The 18,026-nt window shown below is 55.3% G+C and overlaps 1 protein-coding gene and 1 non-coding gene across 7 annotated transcripts in view; both read left to right on the top strand.

The window, feature by feature from the left end:
• The first annotated feature begins 1,595 nt into the window (after nt 1–1,595).
• Nucleotides 1,596–6,407, top strand: NKX2-1 (NK2 homeobox 1). Of its 5 annotated transcripts, none has more exons than XM_035719833.2 (4): nt 1,596–2,182; nt 2,474–2,705; nt 3,422–3,807; nt 4,748–6,407. In XM_035719833.2, exons 1-4 carry the CDS (start codon nt 2,110–2,112, stop codon nt 5,488–5,490), a joined length of 1,434 nt encoding a protein of 477 aa, XP_035575726.1. In that variant the 5' UTR covers nt 1,596–2,109; the 3' UTR covers nt 5,491–6,407. The 5 variants fall into 5 exon arrangements, with proteins under 5 accessions (XP_035575726.1, XP_035575727.1, XP_025299461.1 ...); XM_035719834.2 differs by lacking the exon at nt 2,474–2,705 and adding an exon at nt 3,180–3,324 and having other exon boundaries at nt 1,597–2,182; XM_049113055.1 differs by lacking the exon at nt 1,596–2,182 and adding an exon at nt 3,180–3,324 and having other exon boundaries at nt 2,569–2,705.
• A 2,442-nt stretch (nt 6,408–8,849) lies between these two features.
• LOC112657348 (uncharacterized) overlaps nt 8,850–18,026 on the top strand; it is a 25,915-nt gene continuing 16,738 nt past the window's right edge. For both annotated transcript variants that reach the window (XR_004817984.2, XR_007412273.1), the window contains exon 1: nt 8,850–9,093. This is a non-coding gene — a transcript (uncharacterized LOC112657348). The remainder of the gene's footprint in view (nt 9,094–18,026) is intronic.

Here is an 18,026-nt window from a genome sequence, read left to right as displayed (position 1 = left end):
GAAAGGGGTAGAGATAAAAGAGGTGCTGCGGGGGTGAGGGGGGTGGCAGGTGACGCAAAGGCCCAGACATGGTCCTCCTGTGCCTGCGGTGGGAGGTTGCAGCATAATCTTGGTTGCAGAGGGTGGGGAGGGGGTTTGGGTGGAGCAGCAGCCACAGCCGGGCACCGCCCCCCCCAACCCCAGCTAGGGCTTCTGCTCTAAGCCGAGACTGCGGCGGAGCTGGGGGTCACGGTCAGGTCTGCCAGGCTGGCGGTGGGGGTGTGGGTGGGGGTGTGGGTGTGGGTGGGGATGGGGAGCTGCTAGCCACGTGCACCCGGAGCTTGCCACGGGGCTGGAAAGCTGCCGAGGGACGAAGGCCGAGGCTCAGGGACTGTGGAAGATGCACCTAACTCTTTCCTCCACTTAGATTCAAGGCCTTAAAGGCGGCGGGGGGCGGGTGGGGGGGGAGGCTGTGCTAATGAGGACAATACAGATATCTCGAGCTCTGGCAATGAAAATTAAAATTTTTCCAAAGCTTTCAAAGTGTTTTTATGTGTCTGATCTTATTTGAATCTCAGAGAAATCTCATGAAGAATTCCCTCCATTTCTAAATGGTGTCGAGACTGGGCGACAGGTACGGCAATCTATACATGGTGTTTCTTATACTTACCAATACTATGAAATAACGGAGAGGGAGAAAGAGGAAGAAGACGGGAGACTGGGAAACCCACCCCACCTTATCATTAAGGCCCCAGTCAAAGAACAAGCCCGGGGGCCAGGGCTGCCTGCAGACGGGATCTGTATTCCCTTTGGACCGCTCTCGACGGTTCACTTGAGCCCAGCGTCCTCTTCCCTCCTTGCTCCCTGGGCTCAGACCTCACATCCTCACAACTGCAAGCTCAGATGACCGCTCCTGAATCATCCTGAGAGCGCGGTCCACACGAGCCCCTTGGTAAAAGGGCAAGGAACCGGTTTGGTGCTAGTCTTTTCCAGTACAACCGACAGGCAGGTCTCTGTGCTCAGATGCAGGGTTATCTGCCCCAAAGCGAACGAGGGAGCTGCCTGAAAACGTGGGTCCAGCGGGAGGAAGGAGGTGCCCTGGGCTTTCTCTGTCCTCATAAGCGACAGAAGTGGTGAGCAACGTGAATGTTAGTATAGAAGTTGGCTTTGTATTGCGGGAGTACAGGGCACTTCTCGAGGAGACAACTGAAATGTTAAAGTAAAAAGCTAATAAAACAACTTTCCTTACTGCAACCACTGTTAATGAAAAAGGTGCCTAATCTGAATTAAATCGTTCACAAAAGTGTCTGTACATCATTGGGAACTCCTTCTCTACAAGGAGGGGAAGCAAAACGTGAAAACAGAAAACAAATTCGAGAAGCCTCCTTAACTGGTGCCCGCAGTGTCTTGGAGGCCCTAGCCTGGCCAGGGAGAGCTCCACCCTCCCAGCCCCTAGCGCAGAGAGGAGGCTAAAAGGACTCAAAAACCGAACCCAAACAGCAAAATATTTAGAATCCAAGGAAGGAAAGTCGAAGTGGGTCTCGGGATCTCTGCGCCACGCAGGGCGCGACGACGTAGTTCGCTGGGCTGGAGGCCCGGGGCCTGGCCGGAGCAGCACCGCGGGTGCCTCTCGCCCGGCCGGGGAGCGACAGCCCACAGCTCCCCCTCTCCAGGCGCCCAAGGACCCTCAAGGCGCGGGGCTCACACTTGAAGCCTGGGAACGCGCAGACAGGAAACCCACTTCCTCCTAAGCAGTTTCTTGCTCGCCGGATGAGAGGCGCCCAATTGAAGCAGAATGATCCTCATCTACTAATATCCAGCGTGGCCACAAAGCGACTGGCCATTTACGCCGCCACTTTAAACAAAGATATTTGGTTATTCCCGGGGAAGCAAGTGCACTTTTGCATGGCTGAGCTCCGGGCGGAGGCGAGCCTCAGCCCAGCCTCCCGCCCGCTGGGCTGCTCGCGCCTCGGGATTCGCCCCCTCCCGGCCAGCTGGTCCCGCCGGGGCTCAGGCTCAGTTCCGCCCGGCAACAGGCGGGCGGGTACTCACGACGCTCCCTGCCCGCGCCCTCCCTGAAGCATCAGAGGGGAAAACAGCGTGGCTCTGGGCTCGGGTGCTGGGGCTGTGATGTCCTCGGAAAGTCAGCTCCAGCCCCAGAACCCCGCGTGTCCGGGCGATGGGCGAGGGTCGGGGACACCAGGTTTGTTCGAGGTGGGGCAATTTCAGCAATGGCCCTGGGTTAGTGCCCCCCAGCCCCCACCCCAGCTTCCCAGCACTGGAGGCCAGTAGCGTGCTTGCCTTGGCCGGGAATGGGGGTGGGGAAAGGGAACCGCGTGTGGGGTGGGGGGGGGGCGTGATGCAGGGGGCCCTGGACCGCTGAGAAGACCCTGAGGTGGGGGGAGGGGGACGCGGGGATCTGGGACAGCCTCTCGGAGGCAGCCGATCCCTTGCTCAGCGTCCCCTCCGCCCGCTGGGATTCTCTCTCGGGTAGGGGGAAAGGGGGCGGGGAGCAGAGGTGTCCCTCTGACGGCGGCAGAAGAGGCAGACAGACGGACAGACCCGCAGACCAACAGTGCGGCCCCAGGGTTCGTCCCCAGACTCGCGAGCTCGTTTGGTGGCGACTGGGGCTCGGCGCCTCGAAGCCCGATGTGGTCCGGAGGCAGTGGGAAGGCGCGGGGCTGGGAGGCCGCGGCGGGAGGGAGGAGCAGCCCCGGCAGGCTCAGGTGAAACCCCTACCCCGTCCCTTGGCCCCCTCCCTCTAAAGACTTGTCCCCGCCCGGGATCCCCGGCTGCACTGGAAAGTGGTTCACTTTGTAACTCGGAAAGTTGGTTGCAAAGCAGCATTCACCTTCCTTCCTCCCCACCATCCCTCCTCCTCGGCTACTCCTCACCCCACCTCTTGCCCTCCCCTCCCTGGGTTCCCTCCTCCTTTCCCTCCCCCGTCTCCCCCCACCCCCTGCGCGCCGCCCGCACCCCACAAAAAATGGGGTGGGGGTGTCCGGGGGAGGGGGAAAAGAAATGCTTTGGGTCGCGTCTCTGCCTCTCTCTCTCTCTCTCTCTCTCTCTCTCTCTCTCTCTCTCCCTTTTTGAGACTTAAAAATCCTGACAAGTGAAACTTAAAGGTGTTTACCTTGTCATCAGCATGTAAGCTAATTATCTCGGGCAAGATGTAGGCTTCTATTGTCTTGTTGCTTTAGCGCTTACGCCCCGCCTCTGGTGGCTGCCTAAAACCTGGCGCCGGGCTAAAACAAACGCGAGGCAGCCCCCGAGCCTCCACTCAAGCCAATTAAGGCGGACTCGGTCCACTCGGTTACGTGTACATCCAACAAGATCGGCGTTAAGGTAACACCAGAATATTTGGCAAAGGGAGAAAAAAAAAGCAGCGAGGCTTCGCCTTCCCCCTCTCCCTTTTTTTTCCTCCTCTTCCTTCCTCCTCCAGCCGCCGCCGAATCATGTCGATGAGTCCAAAGCACACGACTCCGTTCTCAGTGTCTGACATCTTGAGTCCCCTGGAGGAAAGCTACAAGAAAGTGGGCATGGAGGGCGGCGGCCTCGGGGCTCCGCTGGCGGCGTACAGGCAGGGCCAGGCGGCTCCGCCGGCCGCGGCCATGCAGCAGCACGCCGTGGGGCACCACGGCGCCGTCACCGCCGCCTACCACATGACGGCGGCGGGGGTGCCCCAGCTCTCGCACTCCGCCGTGGGGGGCTACTGCAACGGCAACCTGGGCAACATGAGCGAGCTGCCGCCCTACCAGGACACCATGCGGAACAGCGCCTCGGGCCCCGGATGGTACGGCGCCAACCCAGACCCGCGCTTCCCCGCCAGTAAGTGAGGCCGCCCCACCGCCGGGCCGCGGGCTGGGGGCGGGAGGCGCCGGGAGAGCAGCCCCGAGGGCGCCGCGCCTCCGGCTGCGCACTGGGCGTCCCGGCGGGCGGCCCGGCAGCCGCGCCAGGGAGCAGGGGCGGGAGCTGGGGTTCCCCCCGCTGCTGGCCTGAGGGGTCCCAGGCGGGACTCTTGGGGTCTTGCGGGCAGGTGCTAGTATCCGCGTCTCCCCATGCGGCCGACTGGCAGCTCGGCTCCGCTCCGCGCAGGAGACCTCGGGGAGCCGGGGGATCGCCCTCCCGCCCGCCCCCCCCAAGCCTAAGGGAGCCGGGGGCTAGCAGGGAGCCGAGAGGCGGGCCTGGCCGGGCGGGAGGCTGCCCCACTGAGACACGCTCGGGGACCGCCCGGCCGGCTCTGCAGCCTAGGCAGGTGCCAGGGTGCGCGGCTTCAGAGGGGGCTCCAAGTAGGCGGCACAAGTGCCCTCCCTGGGGCTGACAGGAGAGAGCGGCCAGGAGGCAAAGCGTCGGCGGCTCTAGGCTTTGAAAGTGAACACCCCACTCTCCCGAACTCCAAAAGTCGGGGTCTACCGTGGGACCCCGGCTCTTGGTCTGGGCCCAGTTCGCCGCTCGGGGCCCGCTAGCCCAACGACTCTGGCCAGGGTTGGGCAAGAAAGGATCAGAAGCGGCCCCTCTCCTTGGCCGGCAGGCTGGAGCGCTGAGATGGAGGGAGGCAGTCGGGGTGCAGGCGGGGAGCCCGCCAGTAACTCCCTCGACGGCGCGGCCCGGGGCAGGCGCCGTCTGCGGTGCGTAGGCCGCTCCCGGCCGCGGCGGCCCAGGTGAGGAGGGCGCCGTCGGCGGGGGCCGGGCCGGCCAAGGGCGCGGAAGGCAGAGGTGGCCCGGCCCGGCCCGGCCCCCGCCGACGCTGTGCGTTTGTCGCTTACAGTCTCCCGCTTCATGGGCCCGGCGAGCGGCATGAACATGAGCGGCATGGGCGGCCTGGGCTCGCTGGGGGACGTGAGCAAGAACATGGCCCCGCTGCCAAGCGCACCGCGCCGGAAGCGCCGGGTGCTCTTCTCCCAGGCGCAGGTGTACGAGCTGGAGCGACGCTTCAAGCAACAGAAGTACCTGTCGGCGCCGGAGCGGGAGCACCTGGCCAGCATGATCCACCTGACGCCCACGCAGGTCAAAATCTGGTTCCAGAACCACCGCTACAAGATGAAGCGCCAAGCCAAGGACAAGGCGGCGCAGCAGCAACTGCAGCAGGACAGCGGCGGCGGCGGCGGCGGCGGGGGCGCCGGGTGCCCGCAGCAGCAGCAGGCGCAGCAGCAGTCGCCGCGCCGCGTGGCCGTGCCGGTGCTGGTGAAAGACGGCAAACCCTGCCAGGCGGGCGCCCCCGCGCCGGGGGCCGGCAGCCTTCAAGGCCACGCGCAGCAGCAGGCGCAGCAGCAGGCGCAGGCTGCCCAGGCGGCCGCCGCGGCTATCTCGGTGGGCAGCGGGGGCCCCGGCCTGGGGGCACACCCGGGCCACCAGCCGGGCAGCGCGGGCCAGTCTCCGGACCTGGCGCACCACGCCGCCAGCCCCGCGGCGCTCCAGGGCCAGGTCTCCAGCCTGTCCCACCTGAACTCCTCGGGCTCGGACTATGGCACCATGTCCTGCTCCACCTTGCTATATGGTCGGACCTGGTGAGAGGACACCGGGCCGGGCCGGGCCCAGCGCGCTGCCTCATCGCTTTCCCTCCTGCCGGCCACACGTCACCCACCACTCGCCGCTCCCTGCGCTTCGACTTTTCTTAAGAATCTGTCCCGTTTAGACCAAGGGGGAAAAAAAAATCACAAAAGCCAAACTGCTGGACGTCTTTTTTTTTTTGTTTTTCTAAAATTTGTGGGAATTTTTTTTAAAAAGAAAACAAAAGCAACCAAGTGAATCCAATTCTTTAAGGAGTCTTTAAACAGAGAAGGACATAACAAAAACAGCTTCTGGGGGTGTCTTTTAGGTGATTGAAATGGGTTTCCCTCGCTCAGGCAGGGTGCAGTTTGGAGAGGGCTCTACGAGGATACGGCTCTGGACTCTTAAAGCTCGCAAACTTCACTCTGGGTACACTGTGCCAGCAAGGCGGACTCGCTTGTAAATACCAGGATTTCTTTTGAAGGGGAGATGGGGGCTGGGGAGAGGAAAGACTCTACGATGGGACCCACATGTCATTGACACAAAGGAAATGCCCCCTCCCAGCGCCCTCTGGCCGCCCAGGCTCAGCCCCGGGAAGAGCCCTGGCTAAAATTGTTTTATGTTTGATGTGAACTTGTAGCTGTAAAACGCTGTCAAAAGTTGGACTACACACCTAGTTTTTAGTAATCTGTACATTTTGTTGTAAAAACAAACAAACAAACGAAACCCAGTCCCCATCCCTAGCCCATCATATTTTTTATGGGCGTTGACAAATCTGTGTATATTATTTGGCAGTTTGGTATTTGCAGCGTCAGTCTTTTTCTGTTGTAACTTATGTAGATATCTGGCTTAAATATAGTTCCTAAGAAGCTTCTAATAAATTATACAAATTAAAAGGATTCTTTTTCTGATTAAAAGTCCACCTTTTGTTTCATTTTGATTTGGCTTTAAAAGGCATTTTTGGTGGTGTGTGTGTGTGTGGGGGGGTGGCTCATCATTGGCCTGATGGGATTGGAATTGTTTGGGAGCTGAAAGGATCCTAAACCAGCTAAGGAGCTGGGCCCAGAGTCCTTGTCCCACAGGGAAATGGAGCTTTGTTCTGTCTCCAAATTGAGTAGAACCAAACCTTGAGCAGCCCTGAATCTTGGCAATAGGGAGGGGGTAAAAGGTAAACTGCTTCCATCAGGAAGGAAAAGGAGAACAGAAGAGAAAGAGACCAAAGGACTAGTTTTCAGAGCCAGGCTCTCTCTCTTTTTTTTTTTTAAACCTCAGAAGTGTCTACTGTGGTCTTATGCAGCTTAGTCAACGATTAAACTTTAAAATGTTTTAAATAACATACATTTTAAATAATCCTGAATGAGGGACCATTTTTACTGAACAGATGGATGGTCCCTATAGATTTCAACACCAATCCTTATTTCTAATCTGCTGCAGAGCCTCATCGGAATTAGAATTTCTGTGGGAGGCTGTTTTCAAACGTGGGCAAGTCTATCTGGGTCTCATTTCCAGTCTAAAACTGCTATTCACAAACAAGGCTACACATGGATCCCCAGCCTCTCAGGGTCTTTCCGGCCTTGGGATATTTTTTGACTTGGCTACTGGCCTGGGGCCACCGAAAGCAGGACTTTGGAACCTGGGCTTCTCTCTTTGTTCCATCGGTTTCCATCTCGGGGGCTCCTAAGTATCTTCGTAGTAAGGAATCTTTCTCCTGTTCCCAGCTCCCTACTTCTCGCTGCCCCTGCCACCCTGCCACGCCAGCAAAAAGAAATCATCTTCGATCTTTCTTCCTCACTTCAAATTTCCCGGTCTCTTTGGTGCCTAGAGGTGGTTGTTCGGGAACTCTCAGGGTTGCCCTGGGGAGGGGAGGAGGAAGGAGTGGTTCTGGACAGAAAGAAATCATAGTCCCTAGATGGTTTGTTGCCCGCTCCGTGTCACCTTCGATATACCTACCTAGCAAAAGTGGCCGAGTGGGTCCCCCTTAGCCTGAAAGTGTTTGTGTGGGATTGATTCATACTTGGCATGTACTCGCTTCATGCCTAGAATTTCATCTTTCTTTTTCCTTTCTTGCCTCTCTTCATTTTTCTTCCTCTCTTTTCATCTTATTCTGTCTCCATCTCTCTTTTCACCCAACTTTCACCTAATCCCACCCCTAGGAACTTGTGAGGGAAATTGCCCAGGCCAAGGCCTTGCTCCAGACCAGCAATCCCTCTTTGTTGACTTTCTAAAGGCTCCTCGCCCCTGGTGCCTTAGAAGTAGGGGCCAGGGTGGGCTTCTTCCCGGGGGATCTGGCTGCTGAGATATGGTTTCCAATACCCAGAAGAGACTCAGAGAATCTGAGGATGGTAGCTTGGGTCTACAGAGTGTGCTGGTTGGGGAAAATCTCAGCAGGCCTCACATTTTGGAAAACATGCAAAAATCAGTAAAGTTTGAACACTTGTGTTGAAATGAGCAACCCTGGTCCTGGGACAGGGTATGTAGGTGATCAAATCACAGCTCCACCAGGGCTTGGCTGGGAGATGTTTGCTCTAAGGTCTCAGTTCCCTGGCGATGGGAGCTTCCACTTAACCTGCCCCAGGCCCAGCACCAGTCTGACCTGGAGCCGGTGGGCCTACGGGGTTCCGGTCAGCCGCAAGGCGGTCTCCCCACCCACCCACCCACCCCCATCTTAGCTCAGAGCCAGAGCCTGAGAGTCACAATTTTAGTGGGTTGTGGCACCCTCGGCCTTAACACCCTTGGGCTGGATGGAGTTTTATGAAATACATTCTTCTCCCTGCCATCTAGAGCCGGCTTAGTTTGAAGTCTGTTTACTTGTTGGGGGCGGGGAAGGGGAGGAAAGTGAGTTCAGCCGGGTCTGCGGTTGGGACCGAGACTAACAGACTTGGCCGCTTCTCTCCATCCATCACCCGGGCTTCACCAACTCCAGCTTCTGGCCGGGAGATTGTAGCAGCTTCAGGAGCGGCCCTCGAAGGCAGGCTGAAGCTTTCTGATAAGGAAATAGGTGCGCGCTGAACGCATCAAAAGACCTCAGCCTGGGGTCGGTCCCCACCCCACATCTCGGTGACCCTCTGCGAAGTCGATTGTCGTCTTCTCCTGGATTTCTTCTCCCCTAGATTTCCAGCATCTCTGGCCCAGGTTCTGGCCTAGAGAAATCAGCCTTTTGGGGATGTACCTGGCGCTGAAGCCCTGGAAGGGTCAGAAGCTTCCCCACGTAGGGGGGGAAGCTGAGCACCCCCGCCCAAGCACCCCACCCATCCCCAAGCCCCCAGGGCTGCGGAGAGTGGGGGAGATTTTGCGGATAGCATCCTCCTCCTCCTCTCCCCCACCCCCATCCTGCCAAGTAAACACGGGGACTTTCTCGAGAGCCCTGGAGAGCGGCTCTAGTGGCTTCGGGGCCTGAAACCCCAGGCTTGGCTTGTTTGATGTTTAGCATCCCAAAGCAGCACACCACCCCCGCCCCAGCCGGGGAGCCCGGAGCTGTGCGTCGCGGAGGGAGGAAAGCCGCCCTCTCAGTCGGCCGGGCCGGGGCCTGGGCTGGGTTCAGGGAAGGCGAGAAGAGCGGGACAGAGATGCGCTGAGCCGGGCAGAAGGGAGTCGGGGCTGCCGCCGCCCCCAACAGAGACACTTGTGGGTACAGCGGGAGCCCTCAAGGCCGGGAGGCGGGTGGGGGCAGGGAATGCCTCAGCAGCCGGGGCAGCGGCTCTGGGATAGGGCCTGGCCCCGAGGGAGGAAGCTTGGGGCCCGCGAGTGAAATCAGACCCAGGCCCGAGCCGAAGGCGCGATTTCTCGCTCGGAGCACCTGCTCCTGGAGGCGGAGGAGGCCCCGCGCGCTCCAGGCCCCGGGCCTGGCGGGAGCCTGGTCTTCTCGCCGCCTAGGACTTGGCCTTTCAAAGGGGAAGACAAGCTCGGGAGCCTTCCAAGGGATTTTAAATCCTCCTGGGGGCAGGGTGAGCCCTGGGCTGGCCTGGAGGTCTCCGATCTTGAGACCCCAGGGAGGAATTCTGAGACTTTGGGGCCGCACGCCCTGGGAGCGCGCTCTCCCGCGTAAGCGCGTCGGTGAGGGGCTATCTCCAGGCGTGCACAAAAGGTAGCGCGAGTCTCTTCTCAGGCGACTCGAGATAAGAGGAAATGAGAGCGGGGTTTTCTGACTTCCAACTCATTAGGGACCAGGTAAGGTCAATGCTTTCTCTATTATGTCTTTATCTTAAAAGCGGGTCAATTTAAGATAAGGGAAAAAAAATCCAGGATCTGTGTGAACCGTGCTGATAAAGACTGACCCCTTTCCAGAACTAAAAGCAAGCCAGGCAGACATTCATTTTCTATAAACAAGAGAGTTGTGAGAAGCTGCCTTGAATTCTGATCGAATGTCTCCAGTCTCTCTAGACATCGCTCACCCCCTCCCCCAATTATTAGAGCGGGGAGCAGACTGAGCGGGGATATTATTTGTGGAGAACTAGAAAGCCTGTTGGGAAATGTGAATCTGAGATGATACGGCTCTTAGGCATGGTTTGCTGGCTTGTTTGTTTCAAATGCGTCTTTCTTTTAGAATGGAAGGAAAGTGACAGAGATGAATATTGGGGGCATGATCCTGAATGTTTTCCTTGCTCAGCCAGGTTCCTCTTAAGAGATGCTGGGCACCACCTTCCTCTGGCCCTCCCTGACCTCCTGACTGGTGTGCTTGTGGTTGTGCAATTGGGTTCTTTTTGGCACCAAGTGACCCTCTGTGGGGCTCGATTTGGGCTCCTGCCTCAACTTGCAGCACAGAAAATTTTCTTGTGCTTCTTTGGGCAGTAGTTTCTGGAAGGAGGGTCCTATCCCCAATCACCCTCTGTGGCGAGTTTGTCCACCCAAGTGGCTGGAGGCATTGGGTATGGATAAGAGTAGTGGAAAGAATGTGTTTCATTGAAAAGGAGGCCCAAGGTCTGCATGCTCCCTCTTCCCGTGTAGTTGTGTTTCTCAACTTGATTTTTCTCAAAGGAGCAGAGGAGGAGCAGGCTCAGCAACTTGACAGCACAGTTTTTTGCCTCATCTGAAGCCACAGCTGAAGTGGCAGGCTGTGTTTCTCTCTGATAGTGACCTAATGCCCTACTTGGAGGGCATCTAGGCACAGCCCCAGGCTTCTCATCTGATGTTTCCCATTTGGTCTCTGCTTCATAAACATTTATTGTCTTTGTTATTATGAGTTGTAATGAAGTTTTGGAAAGGATGAGATTTAAATCCATTTTCTTGTTTTATTTCTTTTTAAGTTATTTGCAGGGCACTGCAATGTAAATTTATTATTATTATTACTCTGCTTGATATGGAAATAATTGCAAGCAATAGGTCTTGTTAAAGAGGACTCTTTCCTTCAAGATGACATTCACATCTGATTCTGACCACTCCATTTGTAGGTATAAATGGATGCATACAGACACCTGTCTCTGTATGTATTATAAAAGTATATGCATGTATATCTATCTCATATACCTATTTTATAAGATATTCAAAAAGAAGAGATTTAATGTAGGATTCTCTTCGTAGAGGATCTTACTGAACCTACTAGATGCAAGAGAGTTGAATGCATTCATTACCACAATTAAGACGCCGAAGAAACCGAGTGTCCCTTTAAAAATCAAGTAAAGAAAAACTTTTTTTTTTAGTTTTGTCTACTGTAAATTGGAATATTAATTTATTTTCTCTTGAAATTCTGGAGAACCAATTATATTTGGGGGAAATATTAAATTTTGTGCTTAAAGAAAATAAATGTGCTCTCAGAGACACAAGTAGCTGAGACTTCTTGAAGCAATCTATAACAAAAATTGTCATTTGCCACACCTACATTATCCACTAACAGATATTGTCGGTATGAACACTATGGGCCAGCTAACAAAATCAAATGGAAATGTTTCTGCCCCTCATTTATAGCAAACATCCCTCCTATTCTGGTCTTCACAGCGTAGTGGAAATGAGAGGGGCAGGTCTGAGTGTAGTCCGACGACAAGAAAAAAGACAAACTTTTCTCCTCCCTCTCCCCATTTCCGACATTTCCAGGAGTCCTGTCTTTGATTGCCAGATGAAATTGTCAATAACACCAGGCTGTTGGTAGAGGGTTAAAGGTTGCATTTCTCGGGTTTTCGGTGATTGTTTATGGTGTTACTTCTACCAAACCAGAGATGTCAGGCAATGAAAAGTGTCCTTGGATACCTTTCCCCAGTCCCTATGCAGGGGAACCGTCTGTGGAAGAATCATCCACAATAGTAGGGCCTCCACCTTGCCTAGCATTCTCCCTCTCACTACTGCCAGAAGGTGGCCAAAGCTCTAGGAAAACAAGGGTTTATTTGGTCCGCGCGCGACCGCTTTACCTGATCTCCCCAGCACACACGCAGCTGAGTGCGCGCGCGCAGATGTAAACCTGGGAATTACCGTAATGACACGAAGAGGACTGAGAGCAGCTTCCTCTGAGCCGGCGGCTCCCTCTGTGCTAACCTGGGAGAACAGGTCAATGGTTTAACAAATCTGGCTGTGCCGGTGTATACAGCAAACCCGGCATGGTTAGGGTCCCTGCAGGCGCCTCCGGAGCACTGGGTTTCTAGACAGGTTTGGAGCGACCGGCTTTTTCAGAGGAGACTCTGAAGCCAAAGAGGATTAAACCTCTCTCCCCGCCTCGCCACTCGACGGTGCCTTGAGGTCTGCAAGGCGCCGTTTTTCTGGGTGGGGACTAAATGAGGGGGGGGGGGTGCCGAGCTAGGCTGGGCCGGCTTCTCCCCCCCCCCACCCCCTTCTGAGTGTGCTTCAGAAAGAATTGCAACCCTTTCACCAAAGGCGTGCACGGAGCATACATCCCCGCCCCTTGCCAGGGCAGACCGAAGTTGTAGCTAGTTCATGAATACTCACCAACCTGCACTACGAACTGAAACGTTGGTTGCTTTCCTGGTTGGACCGCTGAGGCTGAGGCCTAGGTGGAGTAAACTTTGGAAGTACTGCAGTGTATCGTATCTACAACTCCCATAGCAGGGAAAGCTCAGGTATCCATGTGCACTTCACTGGCTTTACACTGAAATCAAATGGCAGATTCTTTGCAAATATTCCACAAAAAGCCAACTCACCCACAGTCATAATCTAGCACTGGATAAGGATAAAGGGAATATCTTTGAGATCTATGGTAGCATACAAGAAGCTTCATGCATCCTGAACAGTTGACATTAACCTTCCTCTATGAATGTTTTCTAAAAACTAGAATGCTGCACCCATCCAACATTAGTTGCTGAAAATTCTCCCCATGGCTAAATACTTAGATTCTGTTGGCTGGGTGTCTGTGGAAGCTGGAGGGTTGTGTGTATGTGGTTCCGCACAAAAGAGAAGAGAGGGAAGGAGACGGGACTGGAAAGGAGAGGAAGGGAGAGAAGAGGAACAGCCGCCTGGTGAAAGTGTGTGGAGTTCTGTTAGCGTTTGTGACAGCTGAGTCATGCTGGTTATAGCCAGGCTTTGGGTCCAAGCATTGGGACGGATGGATAAGTATGTGCTGTGTGTGTGATTTTTAAGGGTTGGTGCTAGTGGAGATGGCAGGGGAACCGGCTGAAAGGCAGTGTGTACTATCTCTGGGTTGGGCAGATAACACAATGGGAACGTAATTATCTAGCTGAAACAAGCTCAAATGGCAAAAAGTTGCAAAATAGATCGACCTCCCTGAGAAGAGAGGGAGCCGGTTACAGAGGTCTGCAGCCATCATCCTTTTCTCAATACATTTTAAACAAGAGGATCTAGGGAGTGATTCCGATTCAATACACATAATCAGTTTGCAAGTCTTATTTCCATTTGAAAACAGGGCCATTTGCAATCATAAGAGCCGGACACGCTGAAAGATACAGAGCGCTTTCCGAGCAGATGATGGGTGACAGACTCTACAGGCAAGCACTAAATATTTTCTTCTAGCCTCAGACCGCATGCATCAATCTTTAGTCCCCATGCATTTGAAATCGAATATTCCTGTTGTATATATAGCTTAATTGCTTAGAAAATTGAGACTCCGTGGTTAGAGAGGGGAGAGAAACAGCAAGAAAGGTGAGAGAGAAATCACGTTTGTGCTTCTCCTCCGTGCTGGTTAATAGTCATTTAGTGAAGAGTACACGGGTACAAAATTTGATATAAAATTCAAACTTGTTTTTAAAGGAAGGGCCGCCAGAAGAGTTGCTCGGGGCTAAAATTTCGCGGGTTGGAGTCGCGAAGCCCTGCCGGGGTGTTTCGGGGCCAGCAGGGCGTCTGCGGGGCCGGGTCGCAGAGTTTGACCAAAGCCTCCCGGTTGCGCCGCCAAAGACCTAAGGGCCCCTAGAGGCCCCACGGTCTCAAGTCTGTTGTCAGGGGACTCCGCTGGAAGTGCGGGCACTTAAACTCTTGAGCTATTTTACGTCCTCTCGTCCCAGAAAGTTTCAGTTCCAGAACCAAGAGAAGCAGAAGTACGCGACCTCCGCCCTCCGCCCGCGGCCACTGAACTCCCCACCCCTTCGTCCCCCCCCCCCCCCCCGCCCCGCCGCCTCCGCCTCCGCCAACCCCAGGGCCAGGCTTCACCCCGCCCACCCGAGGTCTCCCGTCCCGCGCGCAGCCCCCGCCGCACTCTGCTCGCACCCAGCCTCGCGACGCCGCCCCCCCGTCCCCCCTCCTCCCTCCCCCGTCCTCCCCCTCCCCCCCCCGCCAGGCTAGCAGGTGACTCTCCAGCCCTTTCTCAGTTCCCGCCCGGAGCAGCCTCGGCTCTGAGCTGTCTGCCCGCAGCCCGCAGCCCCAGCCCCCAGCCCCCAGCCCCCAGCCCCTTCTGGAGACCACGCTAAATCTGATGTGCGGATGAGTCGAAATTTCCCGTTAAGTTTGACCCCAAAATACATAGAGAATTAGTTCACTGGGTCAAGATGATTATTCAAACCCTAGCTTGAATGGGATTTTAGAAAGAAAGAAAGAAAAAAAAGATCTGAAAACACGATCTTTCTTTAGACAAATAAGCAAAAGCAAACAAAGCCAGCGAACTGCTGCTGTTTTTCCGAGGAGTTTCCCTACAGAAAACAGATTCCGTCTCTGCTCACATAGGAACATCTAACGAACTTTCTGGTAGAAAGAAAGTCAGTCTAATAATAGTATGTACTTCCTGCCGATTTCATTTTTATTTTGAAAGGGGATAATCTATTAACCTCCTCAAGTTAGTGCCTCTTAGGCAGGCGTTATGTTTTTAAACGTCCTTGCAAAGCATTTTCACCTCTGGAAAGATCTAAGGAAAACCAATAGATGGGCGGGGGGCGGATTTTGCACAGCTCCTGCCAGCTTGCTCAATTTTCTGCAAAACTCTTCCTAAAAGCCCCAGTGTTCTCTTTAACAGATGTCAAGTTATAGAGACCACAAAGATCTAAAGACACCCTTCATGTGCGCGCGAGCACACACACACACACACACACACACACACACACACCAGCTGTAAACTCACTAGATTTTTTTTCCCCCTCTCTAGAATTCATTCTGTGTGGTTAAGCAAGTGAGTGGTCCTGAGGCATTAAGCCATCCTGAGTGGAGGGGTACGGTCAGGCAGGCCTCCTACAACAGGGCGTCTCCAAGCTCCCTATTTCTGCAAACCACGAGGAGGACCGAACTACAACTGATAGGAGGTGTGGGTGAGACTGGGACCAGCAGGACCCAATCCACTAGCGTGAAGGTGAGCTAGCTCACTCAGGCTAGGACAGGGCCCAGCCTAGTCTTGGCAGAGGGGGTGCATAGGAATGTGTCCCAAAGCAGCAGAGAGCCAGAGCAGGCTTCCAGGGCAGGAAGTTCCAGCCACCTGACAGCTCCATAGGGACAGGGTGACCATGTGGCCATTTCTAGGAGTGGTGGCTGATGTGTAGTAGTGATTCCTTCCCACACTTCAGGACGTCCCTGGGGACCAAGAACACACAGGCTGGGGATTGCTGGCACACGTCTTCAGGAGCACTCCCAATCACGGAGAAGAAACTTAGCCTGCCTTCCTCAGGGAGCCCCAGCCCTGTCTCCCAAGGTAAATGTGGGACACCTTCATTAGGACTGAAAGGTCACCCGCAGGAGCATGATATTCTTGGATTTATAGTGTGCTGCGACTCTATCATCTACTTTTTATTTGTTACTTCACTGCACTCGTTTTCTATTTCTTCATTTCAGTGCCTATGTTTTGCGTGCTTGCCTGTCCAATTCCAGCCTCCTGGCTGCAGTCTCACTTCCCAGGCAATTCGGTATCATTTTCCTAATGTCGGTACTAAAAGGAAAAACAGGCAAAGTGGAAGTGCTGAGCCATATAGAGTGAAAGCCAGGAAAGCCCATATGGGAGGCCCGTTGTGGGGGTGGGGGGAGTAGTACAAGGACCAGTGGACCACCAAGGTCAGCCTACCAGAGGACTGCCGAGAAACCTGACAGAAGCAAAGAGAAGCAGCCGCGCAGAGAAATTCAACTAATGTCGGTAGAGGCGGAGGAAGGAATACGGCGCCCACCTAACGCGCACACGTGGCCTGACAGGCCCAGAAGGGGATGAGGAGGACGCAGAAGACGTGTATATGGTGGTCTTCTCTGAACCGAGAGGCGAATCAAGCAACCTCTTTCTTTCCTCCTGCCAGTCCTCAAGAATAGAGACTTTCTGCCAGAGCAGACGAAAGGGCTAGGGAGCCGAGGGACCAGGGACTGTTATTCGCTCCCCAAGCTCCTGCCTGGCCATTCGGGCTCCACACCTCGGAGAGGAAAAAAAAATTCAGGGGAGCCTGGGGAAGTAGAACTAGTGGTTTCCGGAAACTTCCGGGAAAATAGGCAAAAATCCTTTCTTTCCGCCCAAGTGCCCCACCCCTCCTCCGTGCAGTTGGAAAAGGAACTTCAGAAAAAGGGGAGGCCCTGGGTCTTTTCCGACCCTGGCTGTTGGACAGCGCCCTCTTTTGTCCCCGCCAGCGCGGCCTCGAAGGAGGTACCACGTGGAGGAGCCTCCGCTGCCTGCGAGAAAGGCTGGGCGATTCCGCGGGGACTCAGCCGAGCCCGCCCCCGGCCCTCCGCGCCCGGCCCTGAGCCGCTGCCCTCCGCGGCTCCCCAGGCGGGCGGGGCCGCGTCTGCCCCGGAGAGCGCTCCGCGGAGCCGGGCTCGCTCCCCCCGTCGGCTCCCCGGGCGGGTCGCGCTCGCCGGGACGTTCCCAGCCTCTGGGCCCCGCGACTGCGGCGGCGCGGGAGGGAGCGGCTTTGCCCGCCGCGGGGTCCGTTCCGCGGAGAAGGGAGCCCCTCGCCCCCAGCGCGCACAGCCCTCCAGGTCCGCTCCCCGCCCCGCCCCGCCCCGCCCCGCCCCGGGCCCCGCCGGCTCGGGGCTCAGTCTCCCAGGGGCCTGGAGCCCCGGAGCCCTTACTTTCTTAAGAGTCTCGCACGCTCTCTGACACATGTGAGCTGCAACACATTAACCCTTCTGTACCCCGGCAAGACGCAGGTGTTAGCCTGGGCCTCGTTTGGTTGGTGAAGGGCACATGTGAGCCGCTTCCCGACCCGTGAAGCCCCTGATTCCCCCCGCGGAGCCCCAGGGTGAGGTCAAGGAGAGGGACCCGGGCCCAGTGCCATCTATCCGGGGACGGAGGGCCGCGGCGGCGGCGAGAGGTGCCAGCGGCGAGAGGCCGCGCGCGCCCCGGGTCCGCACCTGGCTGCGGCTCTGCCGTCGGGCTTTCCTCGGGAGCAGCAGGTGCTGCAGCGCAAGGCGGCCCGGCCTGTTCCTCGAGCCCGGATCCTCCCTCGAGGGCCCGCGCCTTCTCCTCTCTTTCCCCTTTATGGCCTTCGATAATTTCGGAGGCAAGGATTTCAACTTTGAGGGGAATTTGTTTCATGTCTCCTAAATTCAGAAACGGAGTCTTCAAAAGTCCTAATGTGTGTGTTTACTTTTTTCTAGCGTTCAAATGAATGCGAAGCCACGGATCGAATCCCGTCACTCATTTGGGGTTAGCTTCTCCCGATATTTCACACGGAAAACAAAACTGGGTCCCTCTTATTTGTACTTGTCCTTAACCTTTGCAGCAACTGCTGTAGATGAGGCTCTGTCCATTCTCTAATAGATTTTACTAGGGGCTGGTGACAGAGAACTGATTTCTTTTCTATTAGGGTTTAGCACATCTTTGTTGAAGGCCTGTAGAATGACCAGGGATTAGATTTGCATCTCTTAGGCGCCCTGTGTGGTCTTTGTGCGAAGCTTGTAACTGTTAAAAATGACTTGTTAGGAAGCGTGTGGGCTCTCATCGCTCTCCTTTTGACAGAATGATTGTGAAATTCAGATTGGCCCTGTAGGATTTAGCCCGCAGATTCCACCTGAACCCTAAGCAATTAGACCCTAATCTCACTGCAATCATATTTGAGTTAGGATTTGTTGCACTTTGTTTACTTCAATTAAAAGCAGTGGAATATTTTTTTTCCCCCAGCCTTTAAAGTGAAATCTCCAGGCGTAAAAACCTCAGGACTTCTCAGAAACGGTTTTGGTGGTAATGGGGATTTCTTTTCTGTAAGGTTTCCTCCTACTCCTCCCGCCCGTCCCTCATTTAAATAATTCTTTTCTTCTTTTTCTTCTTCTTC

Source organism: Canis lupus, chromosome 8 (genome assembly GCF_003254725.2).
Source record: "Canis lupus dingo isolate Sandy chromosome 8, ASM325472v2, whole genome shotgun sequence".
Taxonomy (NCBI): domain Eukaryota; kingdom Metazoa; phylum Chordata; class Mammalia; order Carnivora; family Canidae; genus Canis; species Canis lupus.
Note: the sequence above shows the minus strand (reverse complement) of the source record. Positions and strands in the feature narration are given on the sequence as shown.

Bases quoted from the DNA above. Each gene is read 5' to 3' on its own strand.
- NKX2-1 (XM_035719833.2), top strand. From the start codon at position 2,110: ATGTCCTCGGAAAGTCAGCTCCAGCCCCAGAACCCCGCGTGTCCGGGC. The intron at 2,706-3,421 runs GTGAAACCCCTA...TTCCTCCTCCAG, and splicing joins AGCAGCCCCGGCAGGCTCAG to CCGCCGCCGAATCATGTCGA. The intron at 3,808-4,747 runs GTAAGTGAGGCC...TGTCGCTTACAG, and splicing joins AGACCCGCGCTTCCCCGCCA to TCTCCCGCTTCATGGGCCCG.